Raw genomic sequence first — 24,976 nt, forward strand, 5'->3', positions numbered from 1 at the left:
TATAAATTCATTAACCATCAAGCTCATTGGAACTGTCAAAAATGTCCAAAGCAATTATGAAAATTGTCAAATACAACTGTCAAGCCTTTTAAAAATCATACACAAAAAATGGTAAGTGATAAAAATAATTGATGCTTGCTATATCACTCTAAATGTTGATGTAAGCCTGAGGTTTTCTTTTATCACTGATTTTATAATTTTCCATTACTACAGTCGAGTGCCTTTTTTGATTGAATGTTCCAAATGGTTATAGACTTTTTGAAGTAGGATTGTGAATTCCAATACTTGTTTATTTTAAAGCATAATGCATTAGATTCTTCTTATAAGTGATTATGTAAACAAAGAAATGTAAATGCTTTAAATAGACTTTTATGAAGGAATTTTCTTTTAAAAGAAAAACCTCAATGTAGCATATGTTCCCTTGGTGTAATGGGTGCACTGTAAGGGTAAAGTATCATGGGTAGATGCATGGAGAGGGTAGTAGGGAGTAGGGTTGAGATAGATGGTATGAGGGCCTATGTAACATGATGGGGGTCGTGAAGTGATATGGGCATGAGCAGTGGCACAGTAGTTAGCACTGCTGCTTTACAGCATCAGAGACCCAGGTTCGATTCCACCCTTGGGTGACTGCATGTATGGAGTTTGGACTTTCTCCCCATGTATGCACAGGTTCCCTTTGGGTGCTCTAGTTTCCTCCCACAGTCAAAAGATGTGCAGTCTTGATGGATTGACCATGCTGAATTGGCCATAGTGTGCAGGCTAGGTGGGTTAGCCATGGGAATTGTAGGGTTACAGGAATGGGGTGGGTCTGGGTGGGATGCTCTTCAGAGGGTTGGCGTGGAGTCGATGGGCCAAATGGTGTGCTCCTATACTGTAGGGATTCTATGAATGAAGCAGTATGAAGTGTAAGGGTGGTATTGTTATTTACTTAAGACCTTCAACGTGGTGATCTTCCTCCCAGCCTAGGTTTGCACCCAGCAGCCTGAACACTCACCTGGGGTCATTCAGCCTGATGCCAGCCCAGCCCCTAGACTGAAAATTCCAACTTCTGGGGAACTTTCTCTCAGGTTGGGTTTGAAGAACTGTGAACTAATCCAACTTTGCACTTCCAGTATGTGACTAAGAACTGATGTCTAAAGGTTATCCTGATAAAAGATCTTAAGAATATGAAAGGGTTTAAGACCTTAACAAGTTGCCATTAACAAAGCTACTAAAAGTGGTGGAATAAGATTTTGTATTAAATAGAACATGTATTTGGAGAATACTACTTTGCAGGGTTATGGGGAAAATCTGGGGAGTTAGATTAATTGGACAGTAGTTCCAAAATGCTGGAATCTGCTCAATGAACATCCAATCAAGATCCTTCAACTTAGAATTTAGCACTTATTTGTAAATTTGCATAAAATACCTCAGTGGCTTGCATGAAATCAGGGTACTAATTATTCGTCCGCTTTGGTTGCACAAACTGCAGGTAATAAATAATTGAAACTAATTAAAAATCAATAGAAACAAAACAAAGCCTCTTGCAGATATAACTGTGTAATGTTTAAAATTGCTGGACTAATATTCGGAAGACCTAGAAACATAAAACACCACAGCAGATTAAGAAATCTGGAAATAAACCGCACAGGAACCCTGAAGTTATACACCCAGATGGCTCACCAATAGAGTTTTAATAAGGAGAACCTGTCATCTTTAATCCATTTGAGCCTGTGTGTGACTTTAGATTCACACTTTTTAAATTGTCTCTTAACTGCTCCCTGAAATAGCCCAGCAAACCAATCGGGTGTGTTAAATGGTTCAAAAAGGCAGCTCACTACCATTCTCTCAAGCTCTAACAGGAATGGGCAGTAAATATCAACTATCCCAGTGATGTCCACAATCAGAGAGTCAATATAGAACAGAAGCCAAGCAGAGGTAAATACCTGACTCGCCCCGTAGAGCTTTCTCCAACAGCACACCACGTTCCTCCAACACACGCTGCTTCTCTTCCACCTCCTGGAGCTGACGCTGAATGATCTATCAGAACAATACTTTTTAAGCAGGTGTTCAAGATATACAGGATATTTTCAATTAAAAACTCACAGCCCTCTGAAACAGTCAGGTAAACTCTCCACTTCCTGCCTGTTTCGGAAACATCAGCAGCATCATCTGTGTTGCTGAAGAAATATTATGCAGGAAACACATAACGGGCCAAGTGCAGTCAAACCTATATGCCAGCACATTGATGGGATCAGGTGAAATACTAGATAAACATCGTACATAGAGTCATAAAGTACAGAAACAGATCTTTGGTCGAACCAGTCCATGCCAACCATAATCGCAAACTCAACTAGTCCCACCTGCCTGCTCCTGGCTCATATCCCTCCAAACCTTTCCTATTCATGTACTTATCAAAATGTCTTTTAAACATTGTAATTGTACCTACATCCATCACATCCTCAGGAAGTTCATTCCACTTGCGAACCACCCTCTGCGTAAAAAAAAAACTGACTCTCATGGTCTTTTTAAAATCTCCCTCTGCTCGCCTTAATAATGTGTTCCCTTGTCTCGAAATCCCCCATTCTAGGGAAAAGACAATGATCATTAACTCCAATCATTACTCCTCATTATTTCATAAACTTCTACAAGGTCGTCTCTCAACATCCAACGCTCCACAATTTTACTCTCCATTGCAACCATGTTTGACAAAGTCCCACAGGATTCCTGCTTGGTGCATTAGGTTCAAATAATCCCCCACTGAGTCAATAAGAGAATTGTCTAAATTGTGAGGCCCATGTGTCTAAGAATAAAAATATTGCAAACTGGTGAATAAAAGAATGAATAGTATCACCAAGTGATCTCAATATTAATTCACACTGTGGATGAACTTAAACCTTTTTGTGCATTTGTTGATAAAATGGTGATGCAGATAGTAAAGTGAGAATCGTTTTGATCGTTGGGATTGCTTTACTTGGTAATTGAATGCGGCTGAGATTTCTTAAATAAATAAACACGCCTGTGAAATTTGTTGACTCTGAATTGTGCTTGAGGTGTTTTTACTAATATCAGTCAATATTGTGAGGTGCGTCAGAGCACATCTGAACAGGTTGATCCAAAAGTGTAGCAAAATTGTCCTGATCAGCAATTCCTATTGGACAATATGAGGAAGTAGTGTTGAAACAGACCATTTAGCTCAATCTTCTCAAAACTCACTAAGGCCGTTTGGCTCAAATGATTAATTCTGTTGTTTAGATGCCAACATGAAACTCTTCCCCATTTAAATATTCCATTCCTGACTGCCTCTGATAGCCTTCTATTTAGTTCTCCCTCATCGATGCATTAAGCCTTCTATTAAATGCATGATCTAGGCACCTCATCCACTCCATGTGACACCATATCTACATAAAGATATTTCTAGTCTCCTTTGTTCTGGACTCATTCACATTAGGGAATATTTTCTCCACATCCACCCTATCACAATCCTTCAAAATGTTGCAAAAAAAATCAGGTCACCTCTCACTCTTCTGCAGAGAAAACTACCCTTACATGTTGAAATATTCAATATGAAGGGAGTGGGGAGGAGGTGAGAGGTGCTAGAAGCTGGTATACTAATGAGGTAGATCTCTCTTATCGCAGAAAATGCCTTCATACATCACAAAGTAGACAAGCAGGAGGCTGGCAGCAAGTCAGGCAGCATCAGGAGGTGGAGAAGTCAATGTTTCGGGTGTAAACCTTCCTCAGGACTGCTTCACCTTCTGATGCTGCTTGGCTTGCTGTGTTCTTCCAGCCTCCTGCTTGTCTACCTTGGATTCCAGCATCTGCAGTTTGCTTTTATCTCTAACTTCATACTTCATAAGGCAGAAAACGTACTGACTTGGTTTGGGAAGAGACAGTTTAATCAAAAGGTGCAATTTTATGTAGGCATTGGGGTGTCGCACCTGCTGGTTGGAAAGCTGATAACACACAGATGGTCTCCTTCAGGTAGGCCTGCTGGGATTAAGTGTCTCTCAGGCACTTAAATAGGCACCAAAAGGTCCTCACTACCCCCTAGGACCCTGAGGACAAGAATATTGCCCATTGTGAGCTGCTGGCTCATCCGAGGTCATTAGCCCTTCTGCTCCGTCAGCATCATGGGAGAGATGGTACCTGCTGCAGGAATGTCATCATCCAAAGGTCCGGGATCAAGGAGCAGCCAAAGCCAGAGGTAAGTCATGGCGGGAGGGTTGCAGTGGGGGAGGGTTGCAGGGCAAGGGGATGGTGAAGCAGATTTGGCAGCAAGGACAGGGTGTGGTTCTCAGCTAGCATGATGCCATCACGCCCTCCACCCCTCAAAATCCCAGTGCTAAAGCCCTCAATCAGGCAATAAGTGCCAATGCCCACTCCACGTCTACGAACAGTTGGTACAGGTTTGCTTGTTATGCTCTGTGAGTGGTGACTATCCTCTCCACCATTGAGGTTAATCCCAGCAGAGACAAGTAACTGACGGTTATGCAGGAATCCAGACTGTGAGCCTTTGCACCATGGACATAATTTCACCAGAGTTGGGAGGGAATCTGGGTGCTCATACACCACACTCCTGTATGATTATATGCCCTCTCCATTGCCAACCACAGCACAAGAGAGAAAATAGAACTGACCCCAAAATATATAAACCATCAGGAGCACTAACATGTTACTATTAAACTCCTCATCTTGTGATCAATAGATTTTATGATGAGGGAGTATGTAGTTGAATCATCAGATCCAGTTACACAGAACATTTTGCATTTTCTCATGGGATGTGGGCATTGTTGGAAATTGGCATTTACTTCCACCCCTAATTGCCCATTGGTAATGAGATGTTGAGGCACTGCAAATTATGTGGGTAGGTGCACCACCACCATCTTCAATGAATTTCGGCAGTTCATCTACAAATTAAAACACAGCAGGTATGATGGGCAGAACAGCCTTCAATAGTGAAAATATGAAAATCATTCTCAAAGTGCAATAATAGTTTCATAACTCAGAGTTATATTACTTTGCTGTATTCTCAAGACTCAAAACTGGAAGGTCTCATTGAGAAACTTGAGCAATACGTATGGTCTGTTCACTGTTACTAAAGGTGACACTGACTCATGTCTGGACTTTACCTGTGCCCTGTGGAGTCGTTTTACTTCCTCCTGCTTCATTTGCTGCAACGCCACATTCCGCATCTTCCTCTTCTTTCTGATATTTTGATTTTCCTGAATGAGCAAGAGAAGACAAAAGCCATCAAATACATCAGAGAACTATCATTCATTTTAAATCATTCATATACGGAATGAACTTAAATGTAAACAATATCATTCATGACCTCTGATCATCCTGAAGTACTTTGTGAGTACTTTTTGAATTGGAGCTGTTGTGTTAATGTGGGAAACACTGCAGCCAGTTTGCATGCAGCAAGCTCCCACAACAACAATCTGATGATAACAGATCATTGATTTGAATAATGTTGTTTGAGGGTTAAAAATTCATAACTCAAGAGATAACATAGCTGTCCACCCTTCACTCCTCCATTCTATAACTAGCTCCATCATGGTTTATGGAAAAGCCTGCTTAATAGTTAATGTCTTTAATATTTTCTGTTCTCTGAGGCAGTAAAGGCTGTATCTATTCTCATGGTATGTTTACAATATACTCAACTCAAATGACCATGCTTCATATTGCAGTGGGATTGGGCCCACCAATAAAAGCTGCTGCTTATGAAATGAGTCAGAATTTTCAGCAAAACTAAAATTGGAAGGATATTGATGGAAAGAAATTCTGCATTCCTTTTGAACCTTATAAAAATAGACTGCAAAGGCCAGGATATATTTCACTGAAGAGGTTAAGGGGTGACCTTATAGAGGTTTATAAAATCATGTGGGGCATAGATAAGGTGAATATCAAGGGTCTTTTCCTTAGGGTGGTGGAGTTCAAAACTAGGGGACGTATTTTAAGGTGGGATGAGAAAGATTTAAAAAGGATATGAGGGGCATTTTTTTACACAGTGATTCATGTACGGAATGAATTGCCAGAGAAGCTGGTGGATGCAGGTACAGTTACAACATTTAAAAGATATTTGGATAAGTTCATGAATAGGAAAGGTTTGTGAGGTAGGTGGGACTAGTTTAGTTTGGGAATATGGTCAGCGTGGACTTGTTGGACCGAAGGGTCTGTTTCCATGCTATATGACTCTATGACTCCATGACATACCCAAGCAGCTTTGAAATGTAGTTGTATTACAGGAAATGCAGTAGGCAATTTGTGAACAGTAAGCTCCCATAAGAGCATTGTGGTAACCACTATTTTAAAAAATTCATTGGTCGGATGTGGGCATCGCTGGCTGGCCAGCATTTCTCACCTGTCCCTTGTTACCCTTCAGAAGATGGTGGTGAGCTGTTTGCGTGAACCACTGCAGTCCCTCCCTGCCATTAAGGAGGGAATTTCATGATTTTGAATCAGAGCGATGAAGGAACAACAACACATTTCCACGTCAGGATGGAGATTGGCTTGGAGGAGAACTTGAAGGTTCTGGTGTTCACATATATCTGCTGCCGCTGTCCTTCTAGATGGAAGTGATCATGGATTTGGAAGGGTGTTGTCTGAGGATCTTTGATGAATTGTAGACAATCTGTTATATCTCAATTATGTTGTTTCGGGGTTTAATAATGATCGTACCAAGACATGGAAAACACCTCTGCTCTTTCTCAAACTAATGTCATTGGATATTTCACATCCACCTGAGAAGTACGATCCATTTAGAGAAATGGAAATAAACACCTTATATTGACAGAGGGAGACAGTACCTACCAGGAAGCTATCTATCCCCCAGTTCTGATGGTTCATAATTGGTGCCTCGTCTTACAGACAGAGTGTGTCAAACTTGGGAAGAAGATAGAAAACCAAATATACTCGACAATTGGAACTCATTTCTGGAGGGAGTCATTTAAAATTGAGAGGAATTATGTTAAACTTGTAGTTTTAGTTGTACTGTGTACCTTTCAGGACTCCATATTAATACAGGTTTACAGCAACACCAGAAAAGGTGAGATTCAGATTCACGGAATTTTATCAGAATTGACATCCTTCCAGAGTAACCTGAATGGGCTGGAGTTCTTCCCTGTACAAATAAACAGGCTGAGCAAGAAGCCTGATAAAGACCCTTAAAGTTACGACAGGGTTCAACCGGTTGGACATGGAAAAGAAACGTGTACATGTTGGCAAGACGCATGGGAAAACCAGCACTTGCATGTTCCCCTCCATATCACACAGCATTCCAACTTGGAAAAGTATCACCGTTGCAGCACTATCACTGGGTCAAAATCCTGGAATTCTCTCCCTTACAACACCTTGGGTAACCCTGCATTACATGGACTGCAGCAATTCAAGAAGGTGGCTCACCATGACCTTCCCAAGGGCCATTATAGATTAGCAGTAATTGCTGCCCAACCAATGACATTCACAACCCAGGAAGAAATAAAATAGAACAAAGGGCCAAAAGTATCAACTAAAACATTTAATTAATCAGAAGAATGGAAGTCTTGGGAAGGTGGAACTCATTTTAACATAGAGGGATTGAGTCAACCAGATATAGTTAAAGGAAGATTGGGTAAGTGCATGACAAAGAAAGGGATGTGAAGTTAAACTGATAAAGTGAGATTAAAATGAGGAGGATTTCATGGAAAATAAACACAGCCACAGAGTAGTTTGGCTGATGATCATTTACCGTGTTATAGATCTGAGGTAAAATGGGATGTGGGCAAAGAATTGGCTGATTTCTTCCCCCCTTCCATTCATAGAACATAAAACAGTACAGGAATAGCTATTTGGCCCACCATGTCTGTGCCTATCTTAATGTTATTCTAAATTAATCCCATCCTCCCCTATATGGCCCATATCCCTCTATTCCCTGCCTGTTCATGTATCTGTCCTAAATGCATCTTAAATGTTACAATTTCATCTGCTTCTATCACCTCCCCAGGCAAATGTATTTCAGGCACATAACACTCTCTGTGTAAAAAAAATTCCTTGCACATCAACTTTCTCCCTCTCATCTTAATATTTGACATTTCCATCCTGGGGTAAAAGGACTCTGACTTTTCACCCCATTCATGTCTCTCATAAATTTAATATACTTCTATCAGGTTGCCCCTCAGCCTCTGATGCTCTAGTGAAAGCAATCCAAGTTTGTCCAATCTCTCTTTATAGCTGATACACTCCAATCCAGGCGACATCCTGGTAAACCTCTTTAGCACCTGCTCCAAAATCTCTAAATAGTGTGGCAAACCAGAAGTGCACGTTATACTCGAAATGTGGCCAAAAGCAGTTTTGTATTGCTGCAACACAACTTACCATTTTTTATACTTAATCCCCCAGTCAATGAAGATAAGAATGCCATACGTCTTTTTCACCACGTTATCCATTTGTCTTGCCACTTTCAGGAAGCAATGAACTTCGACCCCAAAATCCCTTTGTACGTCAATGCTCCTAAGGGTCCCGTCATTTATGTATACTTCCCTTTTGCATTTGACCTTCCAAAATGCATTGTCTTACACTTGTCCGGATTAAAATCAATCTGCATTCCTCCACCCGACTTTCCAACTGATCATTAAAGCTGCTTGATCCTTTAACAACCTTTCACAGTATCCACAACTCCACCAACCTTTTAGTCATTTTCAAATATATTAATCAAACCACATACATTTCATCAAATCATTTATATATTTTGCAAACAATAAAGGTCCTAGCACTAATCCTTGCAGAACACCACTGTGGTCACAGATCTCCAGTCAGAAAGATACCCCTCCACAACTACCCTCTATCTTCAATGGCTAAGCCAGTTTTGTACCCAATGTACCAACTCACCATTGATCCTATATGACTCATTCCTCTGGACCAATCTCCCATGAGTGACCTTATCAAGTGCTTTATTAAGGTCCATGTCGACTACATCCACTGCCCCACCCTCATCAATCATTTTTGTCACTTCCTCCAAAAATCTCAATTTGCTTTATGAGACAAGACCCCTCTGCACAACATTGTGCTGATTATCCCTGACTATTCTTTTCCAAATGTGAATAAATCCTGTGCCTAAGAGTCTTCTCCAGTAATTTCCCTACCAATGATGTAAAGTTTAACAACCTATAATTTCCTGGAGTATTCTTGTTGCCCTTCTTTTAGCAAAGGAACAACATTGACTATTCTCCGGTCTTCTGTGGCTAAAGAAGATACCCAAGGATCAAGACACCTAACATCTCCTCCATCTTAATATCAACATGCCCTCCCATATCCTCCTCCTTGGTGAATAGATTACCTTTGATTGATTAAACATTTTCATCCAGGATTTCACAGCCTAACTGTTGGTGGAGTGGTGTATGTGCAGAATTAGATAACATTATTCTTACCTGTGGCCTTAATGGGAACATCTCTTCAGATGGTGCATCACTGGTTGTCTCAGATTCTTCTTCAGTGACCTGGGTGTAGGTTTGGAGATCCTTGATGCCTGTGAGGAATATGAGAAAAGCATGACTCAGATCAGCATCTGTCAACAGACCGACTGTGTCTCATTCAGTGTTTAATTTGATCAAATAACAAATACAGTGTTTCATTTAGTCTTCAGTCTCACATACTCTTTTGGAGTTCTCCCTTCAACAAAAGAATAACGTGTTTATTTTATTGCCTTTAATGCAGTAGAAATGCCCCATGGTGCTCCACAAGCAGGTTATCAGAAAAGAATCAACACCAAGTCACATTAGGACAGATAATCAAAACCAAAACCAAAAGTAGGGACACCTTTTAAGAACACCAGAGAAGAAAGTGATGGAATGGGGAAATGCTTGGCGAGAATTTTTATTTATATTGGGAGCATCACTAGCGAGGTTAGTATTAATTTCTTGTCTCCCTTTGCACTTGAGAAGGTGGAGGTGAGATACCTTCTTGAACTGCTGCAGTTTGTGTAATGCAGGAAGGATTTTGATCTAGTTATAATATTTCCTCATCAGGAGAGTGTGGAGCTTGGAAAGGAACTTGCCGGCAGTTCTGTTTCCAAGAACCTGCATTCACAGTGGCAAGTAGGCACAGTTTCCTCACACTTCTGACTTGTGCCTTGTTGATGGTGAAGTCAGGAAGTGAGTTATTTGTGACAGGAATCCTGGCCTCAGACTCAGGATCTATACGGATGGTTCAGTTAACTTTTAGTTCACTGCTGTGGCACAATTATTACTTGTCAGCCCAAGCCTGAATGTTGTCCAGGTCTTGCTGCATGTGGAGATGGGCTGCTTTTATATCTGTGGAGTTCTGTATTATCCTGATCGCTGGGCAATCAACAGTGAGCATCCCCACTTCTAACCTCATAATGGAAGAAGCAGCTGAAGATGGTGGGGCCTAAGACAATATCTTGAGGAACTTCTGGATCAACATCTTGGCAATTAGATGACTAGCTTAAAATAATCACAGCCATCTTCATTTGGGGCTGACTATTATTCCAGCCAGTCCTGAAGAAGGGCTTATGCCCGAAACGTCGATTCTCCTGTTCCTTGGATGCTGCCTGACCTGCTGCGCTTTTCCAGCAACACATTTTCAGCTCTGATCTCCAGCAGCTGCAGCCCTCACTTTCTCTCTAGTGGAGAGTATTCCCCTGATTCTCAATGCATTTAAATTTGCTAAGGTGCCTTGATGCCACAGTCTCTCAAGTGCTACCTTAGTATCAAGTGCAGCTACTTTTTCATCACTTCAAGTTAAACTCTTCTGACAAGGCTGTAATGAGATTAGAAGTCAAATTGCCCTGCCAATACCCAAACTGAGCGTTGGTAACCAGATTATTGCTGAGAACTTTCCGCTTAAGAGCATTGCCAGCAAAACTCTCCATTACTTTAGTGATGACTTAAGCTAGACCTATGGAGTGGTAATTGGCCATATTAGATTTGACTTACTTTTTGTGAGTGAGCGTAACGGGGAAATTGTCCATATTGTTGGATAGATTCCAATGTTGTTGTTGTACTGGAACCGTATGCTAAGGACATGGCTACTTTGTGATCATAAGATGTCAGTTTTATAGCCAGTTTAATGCCATTGCTAGAGTGTTTGCTGTACCCAGTGCCTTCAGGAAACATCAAAATCCTGCAAGTCCCTTCCCAAAAGCATTGTGATGAACATTTTTAAAAGATTCATTCATGGGACATGGGCATCACTGGCTGGCCAGCATTTATTGCCCGTTCCTAGTGCCCTTGAGAAGGTGGTGGTGAACTGCTTTCCTGAGTAGTTGCAAGTCAAATGCTAGAGGTTGCTTTGTAAAGACTTTGTAGAATTTGAAACAGCTGAGCGGCTTGTGAGGCCATTTCAGAGGATGTTGAGAGTCAGTCTCATTGCTGTGGGACTAGAGTCATATGTAGGCCAGATCAGATAAGGACAGCAGATTTCCTTCTCAAACAGACGTTATTGAACTAGATGGGCTTTTCCTGACAATCGACAATAGTTTCATGGTCTTCAATAGAATCTTAATTCCAGATTTTTTTGATTGAATTCAAATTCTACCACCTGCCATGCCGGGATTTGAATCCAGGTTCCCAGAAGATTGACTGAATCTCTGGATTAATAGTCTAGTGATAATATCACTAGGCCATCACCACTCCTTACACCAGACAAACTGCAGTGGTTTGGGAAGAGGGCTCACCACCGCATTCTCAAGGGCAATGGAGATGGGTAACAAACGCTGACCTTGCCATTGATGCCCACATCCTATGGAAAACATCTGAAGGTGAGAAGATTGTAGAGAAACAGCAAAGTAGAAAGATAGTGGAACTAGGTGAGTTTCCCTTGCACAGAAATGGTACGGACTAGAGAGGCAGTATGGCCTCCTTCTTTGCTGTAAGGATTGTTGGATTCTTTGATTCCAGGTTAATTATTAGGTTCAGGTCAGGAAGAGTTTAACTGTTGCTTTGATAATGAACTTTGTTTTATACAATTGGTTCTAGGTTACTGTTCAGCTTTTTGTGAAATAATTATTTAGATCTATGAAACAAAGTGTGATGTCAGATATGAAGTGCATTAGATGTGTGATAAATACAGTTCTCATGCTCATAACTATCAAATTAGCTTGCCTAGAAATCATTTACTATCAACACTTATTATTTATCTCTCCAAATATCATGTTATACTTCAAATATTAAATTGAAAACCACTCCAGGAACATAAAATACTGGACAATGCCCATCTATAAATTTTCACATAAATTCTGTATGAATTCTGGGATTTATTAGCAGCAATTGTGCTTTCTGGCATTAAAGTGACATGACTTTAGCTTGGCAACAGAATAACTCATAGTACATTAAATGCCTGAAATTATACAAATGAGTAAAACTGCAGACAATTAGGAGATCAACATGTACGGATATAGTTTAATACCCATTTTAAAATTGCTCTCAACTATTTTATATATCATTTATAAATTCCTAACTTCACACATATAACAAACAGAGTTGATAAAGGACAGCCAATAAGATTGGATTTGGATTTTCTGAAGGCATTCAACAACATGCCACATAAAAGGTTATTTGCACTAGAAAGGAGCTCATGGTAGTTGGGGTAATGTATTAACATGGATTGAGGACTAGTTAAATACAGAAGACAGAATGGCAGATTCATGCTCTTTCTCAGATTGGAAATACGTAGCTAGTGGAGTGCCTCAAGGATCTGTCAGAGAACCTCAATTATTTACTATCTATATCAATGATTCGGAGGAGGCGACAGAGTGTGATGAATCCAAATTTGCTGGCAATACAAAAGTAGGTGGGAGAGCATGTTGTGATGTGGATATGAGGAATCTGCAGGGATATAGAAGGATTGAAAGAGTGGGCAAAAATGGGACAGATGGAGTTTAACATAGGCAAGTGTGAAGTCATGTACTTTGGTCAGAAGAATCAAAATAAAGACTATATTTTAAATTGAGAGAGACTTCAAAAAGCACTACATGGAAACATCTTTGTATTCTTGTGTATAAAACACAAATGGTTATGTAGGTGAAGCATATTATTGAGAAAGCAAATGGGATTTTGAGCTTTATTACTGGGTTGGATTTTAAAAATAGAAATGTCTTGTTACATTTGTTGGAAAAGCTGTATCTTTTTATTTTTTGGTATAGTAATGGGAAAATAACTGTTCTCAAGACCAAGAATTGCTGAAGGATTATTGCAGTGTTTAAAAACAAGTAACTTGACATGCAGAATAAGCATCATTTACTTGTTCAAGCAGTAGTTGGACTTCGTAGATAACCTGGAGCCAAAGTGATTTTACAGATGGAGATTGAGTCAGCAACAAGTGGTTGATTGATCTAAGGACTAGTGACCAGCTATTGATGTCAAAAGCCTACTGCCTGCTAACAAGTATTTGATTGTTTCTCAGTGAGCTGAATAGCTTGGGCATGAGAATAAGGTAATTAGAAGTGATCAGGTCTCCAACAGCTGAAGAACCACGTCTGCTCTCTACTATAAAAGCCACATTACACCTGAAGATAAACTGTTTATTTTTCCTTTAGCTATGGCTTATAATTAATAACTCAGATACCTTTGTGTACCTGTCTCCCTGGGCCTTTTGAAAACCAGTGAAAGCTTCCAGAGAAGGATGACAGGGAAGCAGTATTCTGATCAGTAAAAGAATAATTTCAGTCACTGTCTGACCAGGAACAATTGAACTACCAGTAATTATTGTTCCCCAGTCTTACCCTCTTCCAAAATCATGCAGGATTAATGTTTTAAGTAGTAGAATTTTATGCTAATGTTCATAATCGTTTACCAACAGAATGAGCCTAACTAATTGTAATAAGTCATATTTTTTGCTCAGTATAGCAAGTTAGTCTGTGCTTTTTGTCAACCTGTGTCTGAAAGTCAGGAAAGTTGGGGAACTCTGCATTGTTTAAAAATCTTTAACTTTTGTCACAGCCCTGGGAATAACAGGCTTGATTTCCAGCTTGTTGACCCAGCGAGACTTAACAATGTACAGGGTGCTGTTTCGGTCTCCGTATGTAAGAAAGGATACACTGCTGATGAAAACTGTTTAAAAGAGGTTTACAAGGCTGATTCCAAGTGAAGGGTTGATGTATAAATTATGGCAAAGAAGGATAGACTTCTATTCATTACAATTTGGAAGAATAAGGGTTGATCTTATCGAAAGGCTTTGAAATGCCTTGAGAAATATTGAGAAGATATTTCCACCAGCAAGGTATGTTGAACTAGAGGACATGGTTATACAATGAGAGAACACTGACTTAAAAATGACATCCAAAGGATTTCCTCTGTCAGAGTGGAATGATTGTCTCAAATTCTCTACTTCAGAGTTCTGGAGGCTAGATCATGGAAAGTATTCAAAGAAGAGGTAGACAATTTTCAAAATATCGAAGAGTTGAGGGCTTTGAGGAGCTGGCATGAAAGAAGATTTGAAACCAGGGACAGATCAGTAATGGTCTTATCGATTTGGGGGGACGGCAGTACAGAGGGTCTGAGTGTCCCCCTCTCTCTCCTATTTCTTATGTAATTATCATGGAAACCCCCTCTGTAAACTAATGACACTTAAATTACACACTTCCAACTTTGCAGTAACTCCACTGGAAAGAGGGAGTAGGAATGTAACTACAGTATGAGACATTAATGTGGAGTCATAGAGTCGTCCAGCATGGAAACAGGCCCTCAGACTAACTTGTCCATGCCGACCATGTTTCCTGAACTGAACTAGTCCTGTTTGCCTGAATTTGGCCCGTAGCCCTCCAAACCTTACCTATCCATGTATCTGTCCAAATGTCTTTTAAATGTTGTAATTGTACCAGCCTCTACCACTTCCTCTGGCAGCTAATTCCATACATGTACCACCCTCTGTGTGAAAACATTGCCCCTTAGGTCCTTTTTAAATCTTTCCCCTCTCACCTTAAACTTATGCCCTATAGTTTTGGACTCCCCCACCCTGGGGACAAAGACCTTGGCTATTCACTTTATCTAGGTCCCTCATTATTTTATAATTCTCTATAAGGTCACCCCTCGGCCTCTGATGCTCTAGGGATAAAAGTCCCAGCCTATTCAGCATCTCCTTATAACTCAAACCCTCCAGTCTCAGTAACATCCTAATAAATCTTTCTTGCACCCTTTCCAGTTTAATAACATCCTTCCTATAACTGGTTTCACTATAAATTGGAAATAAATTAATAATGGAAAAATGCTGAAGGAAATGCATGCACATACATTATTACAGAATGATACAGCACAGGAGGTAGGAGGTAGTCAGTTGAGTTCTTTGAAAGAACTATCCAGTTATTTCCAATGCCAGTTGTCGCATTGCTCTATAAATGTGTGTATTCTTCAGTTACTGATTCACATGTGACGGGAAACAGTTTTTTTTTCTCTCTCTCTCCCTTTTTCTCTCTCTGTGTAATTTGTCTGTTTGCATGCATGTACACCTTCTAAGAGGACAAGGTGGATATTAGCTTTGAGTGGTAGTGTAAAGCAGGCGATATTAACTCATCGGTAGTTTACATCTGTTCCTATTTTTACTTCTATTGAAGACAAGAGAAACAGATAACTAACAACTGTTTGACATTGCTCCACTAAGCCAAGATTGGAAACTTTGCCTATGCAATTGTGCACTCAAACATATAAATCACATGAATTAATATTTTCAGGAAAAATGGTGAGAGCTCTCAATGGCCTTCTAAGTTGCTATGGCTTCTTGGTATAGATCAGCCATGTAGCTTCAAACAAAATAGCCTTGGGCACTTTATATTTTCTGGGAAGCGTATTTACACTGTGAACATCTGCTAGATGTAAAACTATTGGCGTCATCTTGTCTAGTTAAAGTTTGAAATAAAAATTTCAAAAGGATACCAGGTAACAAATCTATTTTGATGAAATATTAATAACTCTCCATCACACAACACAAGGTACCAACTTAAATATTCATAAGTGTTCTGCCACCAACCTGTGTATCCATTTTGAGAATTAAGGACTAGATTGTGGGCCCAGTTATTTAATTCAGTATTGCTTGTTATGAAGAATAAACACTGAAGAAGTGCAAAAATGAATTTTAAAGATAGATACTATATAATATGTTCAGTAACTAATGCGAAAAAGTAATAGAATGTTATAATTTATTGTGACGGGAAAAGTAGGAAAATTATTCTTACGTTATGCAGCACATTGATGAGATCTCATCTTGCACACTGTACATACAATAGGTATCTTTATTTAAGAAAGGATGGAAATGCATAGGAAACAGTTCAGAAATTATCTTTTGGACTAATATCTGGAATTGACAGGCTGTCTTATTAGAAAGGGTTGGTGAGGCTTTTCTTCCATCTACTGGAGTCTAGAGGAATAAGAGGCTGCTTCACTGAAACATAAATGACCTAGGGGTTTAAATGTGGCGGATGTGAAGAGGATAGTGAAGAATCTAAAACTAGGGGTCACTATTGAAAAGTGAAGGGTCACCCACTACAGACAGAGATAAAGAAAAATGTTTTCTCAGAGAGGGGCATGAGTCATTGGATCTGTTTTCTTCAAAAGGAGTGGAGGCAGAGCTCGTGAATATTTTTTCAGGCAGATATAGATAGATGCTTGCTAAACAAGGGAGTGAATGGTTATCGAGGATAGAGAGGAATGTGAAGTAATCAGATCAGCCCTGATCTTCTTTAATGGCTGAGTAGGCTTGATGGGCAGAATGGTTGATAACTATTCTTTGAAGATCCCATTGAAGTTTTTAGAATAATGAAGGATTCCAATAAGTTGACATAATGATGTTTCCATTTTCCATAGAGTCCAAAATTAAAGCCGTAAATGTAAGTTAGTCAAAAATATATCCAATAAGAAATTCAGAAATAAACTCATTTCACAGAAAATAGTGAGTGTGGAACTCAATATCAGTGGAAGCTTTTAATTCACAAAATCTCAATGCATCTAAGGGAAGCTAGGTAAGTATACAAGGGAGGAAAAAGTAGAAAGATATGATGATGTAGTTTGACAAAACAAAGTTGGGAGGATGATCATGACCAGTTGGACCAAATAACCTGTTTTGCACAATATAATACTTTGATGATATGTCTTATATTACTAACATTTTGAAAGATATAGCCATTTTTTCTTCTTTGTTCTTTCATGAAATAAGGCTATCACTGAAAAGGCAGTTTCTGAGGGCATTTAAGAGTCAATCACATTGTTATGGGTCTGGAACCACGGAGTCCAAACTGAGTAAGGACATCAGGTTTTCTTCCCTGAAGGACATTAGTGAACCAGGTGGATTTTTACAACAATTGACAGTAGCAGCACAGTCACCATTACTAAATCTAGCTTTCAATTCTGGATTCATTGATTGAATTTACATCCCTCCAGGTTTGGTGGGATTTGAACCTGTGTCCCCAGAGCACTCAGGATTTTAGTCCAAAAGCATTACCACTGCTTCACTTTAAGCTCTTTGAGATCAATTTTATTAGTATTCTGTTCCATTAATATTTTAAATTGATTTTTGAACTTCAACTCAGTATTGGTGAATTCTACACTTGGATTCCTAATTCACTCTGCTTCTTCCCCACCTTATTTCCATTTAGAAAAGATTGATTTATCCTTCTGGGTTCAAACATTTTCATTTGCCACAAAGAGAAAGAGTACCTGGGTGTCTGTTACATTCTTTAACATGCTGGAGTTTAGGAGAATCTGACAAGGTGCATACACTAGACAGAGATTCCTTCATCTCCGTCCTCCTAACGTTCTTCTTCTTGAAATTGGCAAAGATTGTCCAAATGTCATTCTTTGAACCAGTCACCGTAGAACTATCCAACTCCAAGACTGGTTTCTCATTACTTTCAGCTTTTGTGCTGCCCAGTCTCAGTGAAGAAAATAGTGCATTGCTCCTTTGGATATAGGAGTTGAACTCTGGCTTTATTTGACTGGAATCAACAGTGTTTATTGAGATATTGTCTCTAGAATTTGAAACTTCCTTCTTTCGCACTGGGCTGAAGTCTTCATTTGCACTGTTCAATGGTGAGATATTGTGTAAATCTCTGTGATCTGATCTGCTGGGAGGCACTGATGATATGTCCATCGGCTCATTTAGAAGAGGCGAACTTGGCAGAATTGAATTTGGTTGTTCAGTATCCTGGGAGGACAACGGTGTTCCTTGTGTGAAACGATGGAATCTATTGAGAGATAATCCATGGAAAGGATGATTTGGAAAAGTTCTGGCCCATCTTGTCTTTGGTTTCTTATCATGCGACCTTTCCACACTGTCTGGTGACACTGGGCTCTTTCCATAAGAGAAAGACTTAAACGCATTAACTAAGAAGCTGAGCGGGGATTTGGGAGAATCATTACCTGAAGTATTACCACCGGGAGAAGAAGCCCCTCCCAGATGAGAAGCCATTGTTGGGCTGTGCAGGCCAGAACTTGTTGAAATGCTTGGTTGTGCTAAAGCTGAGGATTCATATTTAGGCTCACTTGGTTTCGTTGTGTCAAGATTTGTACCATAAATCTTTCCAATAGCATCCTCAATTACTTTAGCCTCTTTAGTCTCCTGCAAGTCCTCCATAGTTGCTTTACTTGTGACTGAGGAGTTCCAATCCATTGACTGCGATGGTTGTGTTTGTGAGTGAGCCAAACTTTTCACTAGCTGGTTTGATTGTCTATTCAGGGATGGTGGCTTTTGTAACATTGGCTCACCCAATCCACCAACATCAGTTACAGTAAACTTTGGTTGAGGAGTCTGTTTAGTCCCTTGATCTGATGAGGCAGAGGCCTCTGAAATGAGTGTGCTGTCATCCTTTGCAATTCTATTAGTTCTGAGGCGTGAACCAGCCACAACTTCTTGTCCTTCATTCTCTGAGCCACTGTTACACCAAAGAGACAATTTGTGGGCTTTCCTGGTGGAACGGGATGTTGGAGATGGATGGAACTGATTGCTTGTCGGTCGGATGTCTGTGTTACTGGTTACCTGTGGTGGAGAAACTCTGACAGAGAGCTTTGAAATCTTGAGAGCTTTTTGTTGCCTTGGTGACCTGCTTGGTAACGAATGCCCTCTTGTCAGATGAGATGGGCTGCGGATGGAGGGAACCTGGGAGCAAAGAAGATTAAAAGTCAGTATATCATAAAGCTAGCCATTCTGTTTTAGTTAATTCTAATGAGACTGCAGGTAATCCCATTCCACTCTGATTAACACTATCCCACTTTCGGTTAACTCAGTTTTCCCTTTGGATCAATCCCATTTTCTCCTGCAGTTAATTTTATTCTTCCCCTGTCTTCTGCAGAATCTTTGCAGGAGAGCAACAGCTAAAAGCCTTCTGGCATTATCCTCTTCCTCCCTCCAACAACATCCTTTTTCTGCCTCTTGAGGTCTGCTCAACAATACAGATTTTTGGCATACCTTTAACCCTGGAAGAAGGACTCATTTCCTGAAGAAGGGCTCATGCCCGAAACGTCGATTCTCCTGCTCCTTGGATGCTGCCTGACCTGCTGTGCTTTTCCAGCAACACATTTTCGGCTCTGATCTCCAGCATCTGCAGTCCTCACTTTCTCTATACCTTTAACCCTGACAGTCAATGCCTGACTGCTTGGCTTTTAGTGTTACAGATGAGGCAAAAACCTCACAGGCACAAAGGTCTATAAGACGCAACTGGTCAAACCTCCTTTAACAGTACCTTCTAATCAAGAAATCTTGACCAACCAGAAGGATAAGGCCAGGAACACCATTACCTGCAAGTTCCCCTCCAAACCACATCCCAAGCAGACTTGGAATTACATCACTATTCAGTGATCGTTGTTAATTCATCTGTTCTTACAAATCCAGTTACTCAGGTCCTTTCTGTACAAAATTGGTTTATAAAGGCAAATCTATGTAACCAATTTCCCATGGTCAGTCAAAGGGCAGTTTATTGTAAATTTCAGGCTCCAGAGCAGATGATCTCGGCATGAAATGACTGTGGTTCTTGTCAGATTGCTTTGCACTTGTAATAAACTGAGACACTTGAGCGCATCACAAGCACCTGGCAGACATAAAACCCTCACATAAACATTCCTCACCAATTAAATCATCTCCTTTTACAAGCTGACAATGTGTTGAGGTGAATTTAATAAAATCTCAATTTACTGTTCAATTAAAATATTCAATTAGCTTGTATTTAGCTTCTTGCTCACCCCTCAGTCATGTTTGAAAACCTACTGACTGATAATTAATTCCTTGGGTATGAGCAACAGAACACAAGACCAAAGTTTATTGGCCAGGCAGAATTGTCCTTCACAAGATAAAACTCAAGTAAAGTTGAAGAGGGGGTCAGATCGAAGTGGCACCCAATTACAGCAGCTATTGCGGATAATATTCCAACCATGTTCATCAAACATATTCATAACATGGGGTGGCCTCTATATGTGGGAGGTTGTTTTCAAAGGGAGAATGGTGGACTGAGGAACTTACCAGAATGTGCAAATACAATTGATAACTTCTTATTTGGAATTTTCACAGATTCAGGAAACATATGTTGAATAATTTCACCATCCTCTGTGATATTTCCCATGTACAGCACTTAATCTCCACTTTTATAATAGATTCCAATGTTCTATCCCTTGAGCTCAACTAACCATATGGTGCACAAGGAGGCCATTTAGCTTAGTATGTCTGTGATTTTTTAAAGAGTTTTCGAATTGGACCCAATCCTGCTACTCTTCCTCCACATGCCAGCAAAAATATTTTTTTCAGTGTACAAAAAACTGAAAAGGCTATAATTCACTTGAGACTGTGTGTGATAAGTAGGTTCGGGAAACGGGTAAGAATTTTGTACAGTGCCCAAGAGGAAAACAAAACCCAGGACTTCGGTTCCTGATTGCTGTCCATTCACTGGTGCTGAAATCTATGTGGTATCCCAGAGTGAATAGTACTGGGATGGGCTGGAATCGTTTCTCACTCCCCTCAATTCAGCATGACTACATTGCCTGGTGAAACTCAGTCTAAACCAGTGCTTGCCAAACATTGCAAGGCTAGTAAACTTTCATGACTCCCTCAGTGAGACAGGTGAGGGGGGAGGAACTTTGTATTGGAGACCTTGGAGAGGTGAGGGTGGGGGGGGGGGTGGTGCTAATAAAGTGGGGGTCTATCCATTACAGCAGGAGTGCAGCTGTTATAGCTCAGTCAATGCTCCACTGTGGACATTAATCTCCACTTTGGCAAGGATGCTAAGTAGTAAAGACATCCACAGCTACTGACAGGTCAATCACACAACCACACCCCCATACTTATTCAAATAAACTCACTCAATATTCACATTCAATCACACACTATCACTCACAACCACACTGCACAGCCCCACACCTACACACTCACTCACTCACACTTACTTATACTACACATGGATACAGAGACTCACTCACACCCAGAGATATGCTCCTCCAGGCACACAAGCACACTCAGTCACACACATTCACACACGGACTGTAGCCACTTGATTGATTTCAATACTGAGTGTAATTGGATCAGTGTAAAACTGGCCTCAAAATCAACCTTGCAGGTTAGTTTAGAACTGACCTTCTATTTCCTCCCAGGATTCAATCTGGGCCCTAATTTATAGAATTGACTGGGGAATTTCCATTAGAATTAACAGATCTCCTGTGGTTTTGCTCATCAGCTGGGGTGTATCTTCTGATAACCTGGCCTGCCCCTTTAAGGCAGTACTTCAGTGGCTTGCTGGGTCAAATGGTCTAACCAGGCATGTTGACAAAGATGTGTAATCCTCCCACTCCATGGTGGCAGATTCCTGGATCCATCAGATCAAAACAAATAATATCAAAGAACATAAAGGGCGAACAAGATCTTGGAAAAGAACATTCCTAAATTGCCTATCATTCCTTTAGTTATGTTTCACAGATTATTGAGAAATGTACCAGCAAATTGTTTCGGAGCTTTCTATTCTGTGCCTCGCTATAAGTGTATAAATCTGCTGAGCCTCCATAACCAACAGAAAATGAGCCAGTTCATGCCGTGCCTCCAAGGACCATGAGACAAAGGAACATTCTGTGCTAATTAAGAGATTACACTGGCTTTGTCCATTAACAATGCCCCCGTCTGTTTGTGTTCAAGTCCATGAGCAGCACTGAAGACTGATAAGCGCTTGCCATATTCAATATCTCAGCTGCACAGATCAGCAGAATGTCACTGTCATTGTAAATATTAGTATTTACAATTTTGCCCCCGTCAATAAGGTTTTTTTTGTAAATTTCACAATCTCCTTTTCCTTTTCTCAATGCATTGATTTCCACAAGAGGAACATAGTGACATTTCCAGTTTTGGACCAGTCAGGCTGTCCATGGTGATTTTGTTCCAGGGCTCAATATTTCCTCTGAATCAGTTCAACCCCAAAGACTTAAACCTGAAATCTGGGTGACAGTGACAGAGCTGAGGTGCATTGCAATGTGAGAGTTGCTATATTTTGAGTGAGACATTTTATTGCGATGACCCCAACAATTCAACATAAAAGATCCAACAGTCAACATGTACAAGGCGCAATCTTCCTTTCCTCCAGAAATATTTATTTCTCAACCAGCAGACGATCTGGCTATTTATTCCATTGTTGTTTCATTGAGCTTATTATGCACAAATTAGCAGCTGCATTTCTTACATTACAACAACAGTCATGTTTCAGAGATAACGTATTAGCTGTGAAGTATGTAGAGCATATCTGGGGTTGTGCATGGCACTATGGAAATGCAAACCCTTCCCTTTCTTTTAACTGTGTTCCTAAGTTATTATGAATCAAACTGAAAAGCAAGTGCCAATAGGTAACGATTGACTTCCATACCTGAGTGACATGGTCTGTACTCTCAGTGGAGTTCGCTTGATTCAAGGCAGTTTCTCTCATTGCTGGTTCAATCTTTTTCCACAGTAGCTGAGGGAGTTCTTTAATAGAGAAATGGAAGATTTTACCTCTAGGCAATCTAACTACAACTCTCATTTGAAAAACAATTAAAGAATGGAAAAATGTATAAAGCACACAATCTAGAGATTGCCAACTGGACCAGTTCCCAGAGATGTCACTGTACAACCTCCAGCTGACTCGTCCTCATTTGTTCATTCTTGTGGATCCTCAGCCAACTGGAAGGCAAGCGAACATCTTCATTGCCTGATTGGCTTATTCTTGCCTCACCCTCGCAACACCATCTCCCCATCTCCAACATTGTATACCGAACAAAAACTCTCAAAGAGAATGTTTACAAAAACATGAGAAAAGTTTGCCCGACCCAGTGATTTTTCACACACAGGTTTTCATTGCCACCCTATCCGAGAGATTAATCTTCAATTCCTGAAGACTCCAGGGCAATCCTGGTAGGTTGGCATCTTCTAACATTATCATATTTCTCAGCAACCTTTCATGTATGATCAGTGATTTTAAGGTGTTGAAAGAAAACAAATCACTCATTCCTATTGTATAAGCTATTTACTGTAATTGTAATGGGGCGGCACGGTGGCTCAGTGGTTAGCACTGCTGCCTCACAGCACAGGGTCCCAGGTTCAATTCCAGCCTTGGGCGACTGTCTGTGTGGAGTTTGCACATTCTCCCCGTGTGTGTGTCGGTTTCCTCCCGGTGCTCTAGTTTCCTCCAATAGTCCAAATATGTGCAGGTCAGGTGAATTGGCCATGCTAAATTGCCCATAGTGCGAGGTGCATTAGTTAGAGGAAAATGGGTCTGGGTGGGTTACTCTTCGGAGGGTCGTGTGGACTGGTTGGGCCGAAGGGCCTGTTTCCATACTGTAGGGAATCTAATCTAAAATTATAGTTTACATACACTTATAAACAGGAATTGGTACATATTAATCACATAGTCAATTGAATAAATAATAATCCAGGATTATTTCAGTCCTGCAAGATGAAGTATCACTGCCCTCTCAAGGCGGTTAAAGGCACAACAGTGAAGAAAATGACAACACTTGGTCTATTTTGGTCTTTGGTTTTATTTATCCATAACATGTGAGTATCAGTGGCAAGCCCAACATTTCTTGTTCACCCTTGAGAAGGTGATATGCATATGGAGTTTCAGAATTTTGACCCAGTGACACTGACGGAACAGTGATATAATTCCAAATCAGGATGGCATGGGACTTGGAGGGGACTTTGCATGTGGCTCCCTGATTATTCTGCAGCCTGACCCTATGCTGCCAACCTTCCCATTTCATGGTCCTTCTCCTCCTCCTCCCCAACTCTTCCACTCCATGACCGTTGACTTCTCTGACCCTTCCTGTTCACCACTCCTCCTTCTCATCGACATTTCTGCTCAGCCCCTCTCCAGCTTGGAACTATTCTCCAAGTTAAAAGTTACTTCTACAATTTATCAGCATACTAATTTAGCAAGGTACAGTATTTTAAAATCACCAGGTATAAGATTATAATATATTTTTCTGTTGGAAGCTTTCTTTAGAAATTAATTAAAGCTGTTAGATTGGCTTTAATGGGAAATCTGATTTGCTCATTGTTGTCTCACTTCAAGTTGCTCTTTTAAGGAACATAACATTAATCCAAGAATTGCTAAACATCAAATTACATAATTCAAGCATTTAAGGCAATAAGAACCATTTTGAGGGTAACATTAATTAATCTAACAACAGGCAAGCCATAACAATCTCTTTAATCTTAACAAAGCAGGAATTGCTCCATAAATGTCAAACTATGGCTCAGTAGCTAGCACTCTCTTGCATCTGAGTCAGAAGGTGGTGGGCTCCAAAGTCTCGACCTCAAAATGCAGGTGAACATTCCCATGCAGGTCTGCACTGCCAGAAACACTATGTTTTGAATGAATGTTAAGCTGAGGCCTTGTCTGCCATATTTAGCAGATGTAAAAGATTCTGTGGCACTGTTTAGAATAGAAATTTTCCCATTGCCCTGGACAATATCTATCTTTCAAGTACCATTACTAAAAATATATTACCTTTCTATTAGCAATTTCTGTTTGTGAGAACTGGCTGTGTGCAAACTGGGTGTCATCTTTCCT

General features: G+C 40.3%; 1 protein-coding gene across 16 annotated transcripts in view; it reads right to left on the reverse strand.

Annotated features, from left to right (window-relative positions):
* Window positions 1–24,976, reverse strand: part of LOC122557729 (F-actin-monooxygenase mical2-like) — a 296,049-nt gene that overhangs the window by 26,082 nt on the left and 244,991 nt on the right. For all 16 annotated transcript variants that reach the window (XM_087996423.1, XM_087996422.1, XM_087996419.1 and 13 more), the window contains 5 exons: window positions 22,793–22,890; window positions 17,625–19,062; window positions 9,390–9,487; window positions 5,112–5,204; window positions 1,926–2,019 (listed from right to left, as the gene is read on the reverse strand). In XM_087996423.1, the coding sequence (XP_087852549.1) occupies window positions 1,926–2,019; window positions 5,112–5,204; window positions 9,390–9,487; window positions 17,625–19,062; window positions 22,793–22,890 (1,821 nt within the window). The remainder of the gene's footprint in view (window positions 1–1,925; window positions 2,020–5,111; window positions 5,205–9,389; window positions 9,488–17,624; window positions 19,063–22,792; window positions 22,891–24,976) is intronic.

The sequence above is a fragment of the Chiloscyllium plagiosum genome, unplaced genomic scaffold (genome assembly GCF_037043375.1).
Source record: "Chiloscyllium plagiosum isolate Xiang-an unplaced genomic scaffold, Cpla_swu_hap1 HiC_scaffold_18, whole genome shotgun sequence".
NCBI lineage: Eukaryota > Metazoa > Chordata > Chondrichthyes > Orectolobiformes > Hemiscylliidae > Chiloscyllium > Chiloscyllium plagiosum.